We start from the raw sequence: 8470 nt of genomic DNA on the forward strand, positions 1-8470 counted from the left end.
TATGCTGAGCATTCTTAAGCAGCCTCTCATTCACCTCAGCTCTCTGCCATTTTTCAATGCACAGGTGCTGTACAGCTTGCTTGAGCTTGTGAGCTGGCAGCTGCCCATGGCTTTTTATGCAGGGGCTGGTGAGAGTCGTTGGACCTCAACCAGACAGACCAGTGAACCAAAATAATGAGCTGAAAGTGGCTGAGGGCTGCACAGAGCTGCAGACTGGGGTGTCACTACTATCCTTTCACCTTGCAGGGAGTCATTTGATTCAAAGTTAATATCAGCAATGTCACTTAATGGAGATTGGAGTTTTTCAGCAGGCAGATTTTTATTCTGGAAGTCACAGAACAGGCGTAAAGGGCCAACCATTGCTTGATCTGTGTTGTTGATTTTTTTTGTATTGTTTTTCACTGTGCAGCAAAGAAAAATGTTTGTGATGTGCATGATGTTTTCTTCATAAAATTTCATTTCATCACCGTTTCGTTGACACATATTTGTCTGGGTTCCTTGCACTTCCCAGCATGTGGGCTGTCATTGTACCTTCTTTACTTTTCTCGTGTAGAGCTGACTTCACTCTAAAACTCAAAGAGACAAAAGCGAGCAGCACAAAGGCCTCAAACAATACTGTGTATTGTTCTTTGGAGCCCTGTGGAAGTGACGAAATTGTCACACAAGCAAATTTGGAGGGAAACAGCTGACTTTGTGAGACAGTAAATGCTGATAAATGCTGTTTCAAATAGATAAAATGTGGGTGAATTGAAACAAACAAACAATACTTAGATTGAAAATTACTACTTAAAGAATTAGCAGCAGCAGCAGTTCCATTGCTTGGTTGGTGCTGAATGATCTCCTAGGGCATAACAGACATGTTTGTATTGATTAAGTAATTTCCCCCAATATCTCCCTGCAGTCCAGTTAGCACATTTCAGAAGAAGTAATATTGTTGCAGTGATTACATAACTGAGATACAGTGCATTGTGCTTAGCAGCCACTATGTGCACCACATTGATATTTTTTACGACCATACGGAGGGTTTGAACTGATATTGTAGAACTACTTGTCTAACCGTTTTTAATTTAACACTTTAATCTTCACATAGATGACAAGTAGTTTCATTCACTGTGAAAGATGTCTTCTGATATAGATGTGCAATATGTTGTCTGTCCCTGTCCATGTTTTGTTTTATAGATCTATTTGTCTTTGGTTGTAGCAGTACCACTTTTCAAAATTGGCAGGTCCATTTTCAGAAAACTGCAGAATCTCAGCGGAAGTCTTCAGAGAATTTAGAGCTTTCTGCATAAGCAAGCAGGGCTAAATCATATTTTTATAAAGTTTGAATATCATCTTTTCTGCGTTCTTTTTGTTCTGGTTAGTGACTTTCATATTTTAAAATAAATATTTTAAAAGAGAACTTATATAAAGGAATCATTCAATATTATACATGAAATAAAGCTGGATTGAGTTTGACTTGAAGTTCTGTTTGTTATTCCAGCATGAAAAGAGGCTGCGTTTGACTGACACTGTTTTTTTTTAGCCCATGCTTAAAGCTACACTGCTGATGCACAATCATTAAACACAACCATTATCACATAGCTGCATTAGGGATTATTTCTGACAGCACATGATAAATGATTTTGTTGTCTTCAGAATAAATGAACACATGCCAAAATATACCAAAATATATATAAAATCTATCATTATGCTAAGTTTTATAAAGTCTTCTTCTTCAAAAACATTTGAATGAATACATTTGAGTGCAAACCATTCTTTGTCTATATTTACATGTGTAAATTGAATAAAGCATTGCCAGGCAAAATATATGTGTTAAGGCTTGACAACCTTCCCAACACTGTATGCTGCATGTTTTACTGCACCCACAAATAAAAAAGTTTGATGCTCTATTATGGTATGGAGTTTATTTTTTTATGAAACACTGATGAAATGTATTAATTTACTGAAGATTGCAGCTCTCATGCATTATTCTAGTTTTTAAAAAACAGAAAAAAGGATCACTCATTGTGGTTAAAAGTCTCTCATGGGGAAAACTGCACTACATTCCCTCTTGTACCATTGCTGCAAGAATTTCATTTTCACTTGGTATTATTTCTTAAAGTATCTCCCACTCAAAAGGTAATATTACAGTTTTTGCTTGGCTTAGCAGTCAAATAAATACTTTATACCTCCTTTACTCATAAGCTCTTATCCAAAACTCTTTAAAGTTCATGTTCCTGTTGCTTTGATAATTTATGAAAGCTTCACTGAAAATGTCCACATGATTTTGCTTCATGTTGCCGTAGTACGTTTTCATGTCCATGTGTCTGTCTATGAGCGTGTGCGTGGGTTTGTGCATGTGCACATGAACACTTTGATTGTGACTCATGCTTCATTGCAGCCTTTCGTCATGTCATTGTTTTACTCAGAATCCTTTTATGAAGTTCAGATTGTTTGGGGATTTGGAGACCATCAGCACAATAGGTAAAGACATAATGAATGTTTCTCTATTTTCTCCACTCTTGTGGCCAGTTTTCAGTTGTAAAAAAGGTTTGGATGCATTGACTGTGTATGTTGGCTTTTTATTTCATTCATAAAGTGTACAAAGTTCAGCATTCAGAATTAAACAAAGCTCTGAACAAATGAACCGATTTACAGAGAAATCAACAGTCAGTAAATTCTGTTTCATTTTTGAATTTCAAAATGATTTCAATCAAAACCTTGTTTATACATGTATTCTGCAATTTGTATTCTGCATAAGGGGACAGTTGAAGGAGAAATGTCACATCAACTGGAATTGTGCATAAATCACAACAGTGGAAAGAGAACAGAATCTCATATGTAAAATAAGATAAAGAAATCTGTGGCTGTGAGTAGACAGCCATACATTTGAGCAGGCATGTTGACAACAAAATAACATTCACGTTCAAAAGTGAAATAAAGAATTCCTTATGGACGATACTAGCTGAAGGTCACAAAGATCAAAGGCAAATCCGAGTACAAAATCCTGCTTATAAGCTTTGACAATGGGCAGGAGAGTGGAACTCTACTGGGTAAAAGCCTAATTGAGAGTAATCTCATTCTATGGGTAGGAGGGAATAATAGGAGTCCCCTGAAACTGCAAAGGCTTCTGCTGGTCACTGTAACACAGGCTACTGGCTATTGAACAGCATGCAGGTCTTTCAAGAGGTCTACACCTGCTGGATTTTCCTGGGCAGCCATTTGAACAGGGTCTTGCACAGCTTTTTGCTTTTTACCTTTGACTTTGTTAAGTTCTTGATGACATTTCTAAGCAGACTGAAGCTTAGGGGCTGGGATAGTTGCACGGGTAAAGGATTATTTCCACTTGATGAATCATTCAGAACCTCCAAGAAGCGTTTCTCCTGCTGCCTGAAGTCATACTCCACGCTGGACAGACAGACATGCAACAACAAAAATCACAAATGTGAACACAAAATGTATAAAATTCAAGCAATTTAATGTTCATATGTGTCAGACCAGCAGTTTTTTTTCTCTATTATGCATCAGACTTTTTATACCTCAAATCACTGTAAACTGTGTTGCTACAGTTCTCTCCGCTTTGTGTACTACACCTCATGTGGGAAGCTTTGTGCTTGTCAGATTTCAAAGCGGCTGATTGGTTTGGGCAGGAAGACATTCACAGCAAGGGTATCCTTTTTTGTGAAGATACACAGATCTTTTTAGTATACCCTTATCTTCCACTTGGCCTTTAAGGACTAGATACCAACACACACCAGTCAGCAAATCAACTTATGTAATGTATTTTTTGTCATGGAAAAGCGGTTTTGAAAATAAGCAGATCAAGAGAAATGTTTTGAATATTTCAAGATAAAGACCGTTTTAGGTTTGGCTTTGTAGAGCATGAGGCATTTTTCCCAAAAGATGATGAGAGGACTTTTAGCTTTCTTAGCCTTTCTTAGCCTGCTCTCCACATTCAGTAATTCTGGTTGAGAATTTTATTTTTCTGTTGCCTCCGCCTGATGCAACGTCTCAGCTTGAGGGTGCAAACCAAGACCAAAGTCGGAATATTGGATCTACCTACTGCATGATAAATCTGAATACACAACATCCTTAACAAAACTGGCAAGTTGTATGTATCAAAAGCCTTTCTCAATCCACAGTATCCACAATATCTGTCATTAATTCAATAAGAAAAGACCTTCACTGTTGTTGTCAAAAAGGCAGGTTTAAACTGATGTCTTCCTTCAAATTGCTGTAAGTTGTAAAAATATCAAAATGCAATATGTGTCATTTTTTGATAAGGCTTCTTCACCTGCCCCGCACAGCTGCCAATAACACGTACAATATATTTTATTTTCACATGAAATGAAGCCACCTTGTCTGCAAATGAACAATTTGCTATGCTAACAACGACCTCAGCAAAGTAATCATAATAAATCAGTATGAATTATTAGTGCAGGCTGCTTGGGCATACTTTGTTCCTATTTGCTATCTCGAATTTCATGAAGTCTTTCTCAGTCTCCATAAATCTGCAGTGTGAATAGATTGAGTCATATACAGTAAGTGCTTGAAATGACAGTTGTTCCTAAAGATTTATGGTTCGCACAGAGAAGAAAATGTAATCTCCCTGTGTATTCCGAGAATGAATCAAATGAGCAGTGCAGAGCTTTTCATTTGGTAAGCTGCCCATACAGTAAGTCATTAATTTTCAGTGAAGTGAAGTGGGCAGGCTGGCAGAGGACTGCTTGGCAACAGACATGGCAAGTGGGCTCAACCTTGTTGAATTGTGTGTCTCGTGCACATGAAAAGCCTCTATTTTGAAACTGTTATTGTATAAGCTGAGACGTGGTGCCACTGCTGTGGACGTCAACGTGTTCAGTAAAACACAAATTATTACACAAACAGGCAAGCATCAACTGCAACATCTAAAAATTAATATTTTTCTGAATTTATTGAAATTCAGATACATATTTTTGTCTGAAACACTCATCAAGCAGCATAATATTTATATCAAATCCTATTGGTGTTTAAATTCGAATTGTTTTCTTTTAATTTCAAAAATGTCTCACTTGGGTATTTTTCAAGATACCACATACATTTTTGTCTTTATCTAAATGAAGGCTTCCTGCCTATAATCAACACCAAGCAGTAACACAGAGTGATATATATTCATGATATTCTGCAACTATAATTTCATATTTGGGCAAGAGTTCCCCATGTTACCTATCAGTTCACAATTTGTATGCAGACAAAATTGCCGATTTCACTGTTATTTCACCTGTAGACTATACAAGCCGTCTTCTGGCAGGTTGAGCAGTTTTTGAGGTCCTGTCCAGTTTTGTAGCATCGCCGACTGGAATAAACAAAAGTAAATTGCATACAGTAAATAAAGGCAACTTCCAAAACTCTTATCCTTTCAGATTAACAATTTAATATTCTCTCCACTCATCCTCTCCGTCTGATATTCATTCAGACTGCTGTTGGCAGCAATGAGTTGTATAACATGCATTATGTCAGACATCAGTCAGTTATTAGGAGTTGGTTATTCTGAAACGTGACCTCAGAGACAGTCACAACTTATTAGCACAGCAGATGAGAATGATTGACAGAGACACATTGCCAGAAGGCCGTTTTAATTCCTGTTATTTGTCCCAGAAGAGTTATACAGCTAAATAAATCTCTCTGAGACATGCCCTCTTGAATTGCACAAGTAGGTTTCTGTCACATGCAAGAGCACATTCACAGACCTGTTAGCAAACTTGTGATAATGTTAAGGCTTCACATCATCATGCAGCATGATGACTGTAGCATGATTCATGCTACAATTCCTGATTTATAACGCATTCATGGTGGCCACAACATCAATTTTATAAAATAACAATATGTTCACCTTCATAAGGTATCTGTGCAATTTGGAAACTTGTTATAAAATGGCACAAATCATAAACTGTATTTCTTTCATTCATTCATTCATTCATTCATTCATTCATTCATTCATATATTTTGAATACGTTGGGGGTAGGGTTAGGGTTAGGGTTGGGGTTAGGGTTAGGGTTATGTATATATATATATATAAGTTTAACTATTATGCATTACTAATTACATTTATAATTACATTTTTTCTTCAATATATCAGACAGGACTGAGCATATATATGACACTTTATGTTATTATATTATTGTATAATAAAAAAATACTGTATGTCTATCCCTATACTGTATGTTCTGAGGCTGAAATAGCCTGGAGCTTGGTTTTCTGTTTGTTATTGCTATCACAGTAACCTGCAGTTTCTCCACTGAACTATGGATCATACATATAATTACACACAACAAACACACAACAGTTTTTTAGACTGAGAAACAATGCAGCCTGCTATTGAATGACAAAGCCACTGAGTAGTCCCAGTAAATGCAAGTGATGACTCATTGGAAAGCCAAAGATCGGCACTGCAGGACAGCTTCAAAAATAATTCCCTAGACTACATTCTGGCAGCTATACCTGTATTGAATTGAATGCAGAGTATATCAGTAATTTACAAGTCATATCTGCCCATGAAAGTTTAATACAGTATGTTTTTTTTAATAATATTAAATACTCAATTAAACTATATGTTAAATGTTTAACATGCATCATGGATTAATTCTGTTGCAATACAAGTAATGACATAATCTGGTGACAAAAGTTGAATACATTATAGCAACCAACACTGCTGATTAGACGATGCTTTACTTGCAAACAAAAAAACACTCACCTACAGTACCTCACAATGCTTACACACACATGCATTGCAGACACACACACGCGCACATCCACCACACACACATCCTCTTACCCGCTGGTGGGAGTGTGGCACGCCTCCAGGTCGTGGATAATGTTAAGCAGAGTTGTGATCCTGTCCTTGTTGGCTGCCAGGCTGGCCTCCACAGTCTCGAGCCTCTGCTGTAGGGCTGCTGATTTGCAGCATTGTGGGGAAGGAGGCAGCAACAGGGCTGCATCAGCTGGGTGGGAATGAGCCAGGCTGGTGTCCTCTGGGCACGGCTGAGGGGGAGCAGGGCTAAACTTTGAATCCGGTTTGACGATTGCCTCTGCTTCGCCGGGCTGGAGGCGGGGAACGGATGCCAAATGCATTGTTGATGGTGGCAATATGGAATTACATTCAGGGCCTGTGCGCATACAAAGTTCTCCCTCACTGTTGAATGGGGCTGGTGCAATGAAAGAAAGCTCTGGACCTGTGCGTGCTTGTGGTAGTGATGATGTCTCTGAATCAAAGTTTTGGTGGACTGATGATTCGGTGAAGGGGTTGACATGTGTACCAGTGTTTGCCGGTGATGAGAAAATGGGCTCACAGTTTGTTTGTGCTATGAAAGAGGGTGCTGAGTAATTGGGATGTGTCTGTTTATCTGCATTGGATTTAAACTTCATATTTGCATGCATGGCTGGTATGCCCAAGGCAAACTGTTCTGAATGCATCTCTTGGGCTGTTTTTACCATTGGGTATGTAGCACAGTGTCCCTCTTGTTCTGTTTCTGTGTGTCCTTGATAATGTGCAAGCATTTGTTGTTTTGTATTTATGCAACCCTGCAGACAAGAGCTGCTTGATTTAATTAGGGAAATGCAATTCTGAAGGTTAGTGACCTGTGATAGGTTTGAATTTCCATGGTCTTTTGACTCATGCACAGCTAAATCATTGATAAGATTACCATTGTGTTTGTTTTTATCAGTATACAATTCAGTATTGGGACTGATTGTTAATTTAGGGTTAGAATTGTAGAGGCTTGCATGGCTGCTTGTAATATCAGTAGCTGCTGTTGTATGCTGGTTATTGTTGTGGTTTAGCAACGTGTTTGAAACATCACTGCCTCTGTTGTGATTTTTTGACACATTTAGCGGCTCAGATAGTGCAACTAGAGTTGTTTTGGTGATGTTCTCCTGATTGGAAACAGCACAGCAGAAACCAAATTCATTAGTAGTATTAGTACTGATGTCCGTTGTTTGTGTGTGGACTGTCTCAGTTGTGTGGGGCGCTTCATTATGATTTAGTAGTTTGTTGTGTTGTGCTGTGTCTGTTGTTTGAAGGAAAGTTGTACCTGATACACAGACGGGACTGTGGTTTTCTCTCTGTGTAGATGAAGAAGAGGTAGCTGTGGATGGTGGATTTTTCAGATTGGTTGAAGAGTTCCTGAGGGCTATATTTTTGTATAGAGTTCTACTACATGTAGTTGTGGAGCAGGGAGCTGCACTTGCAGGCAACCTAGATTTAAAGTCTAGGAGATTAGTTGGACTAGATGTTGTATTTAGAGATGCTGTAGTTACATTAAGTGTAAATTCAGAATTTGAGGAGTCCGGTTGAATGAGGTGAATTTGTGTGGCCACAGATTTAGCATTATGTTGAGTGCTAGTGTGAGTAGCTTGATCTGAAGCTGTGTTATGATTCAGAGTACTCTCTGGGTCAATAATGCTGCTAAGTGGATTTGGCGTAGTTGTGTGTGGTGTCTTAGCCAAAGTG

General features: G+C 38.3%; 1 protein-coding gene across 1 annotated transcript; it reads right to left on the reverse strand.

Annotated features, from left to right (window-relative positions):
• Nucleotides 1-2564: 2564 nt before the first annotated feature.
• LOC122995774 (INSYN2B protein-like) lies at nucleotides 2565-7092 on the reverse strand. The gene is made up of 3 exons (XM_044371145.1): nucleotides 6797-7092; nucleotides 5243-5317; nucleotides 2565-3390 (listed from the first exon to the last, which is right to left on the reverse strand). Exons 1-3 carry the CDS (start codon nucleotides 7090-7092, stop codon nucleotides 3174-3176), a joined length of 588 nt encoding a protein of 195 aa, XP_044227080.1. The 3' UTR covers nucleotides 2565-3173.
• Nucleotides 7093-8470: the final 1378 nt, after the last annotated feature.

This window comes from Thunnus albacares, chromosome 13, assembly GCF_914725855.1.
Source record: "Thunnus albacares chromosome 13, fThuAlb1.1, whole genome shotgun sequence".
NCBI classification, from domain to species: domain Eukaryota; kingdom Metazoa; phylum Chordata; class Actinopteri; order Scombriformes; family Scombridae; genus Thunnus; species Thunnus albacares.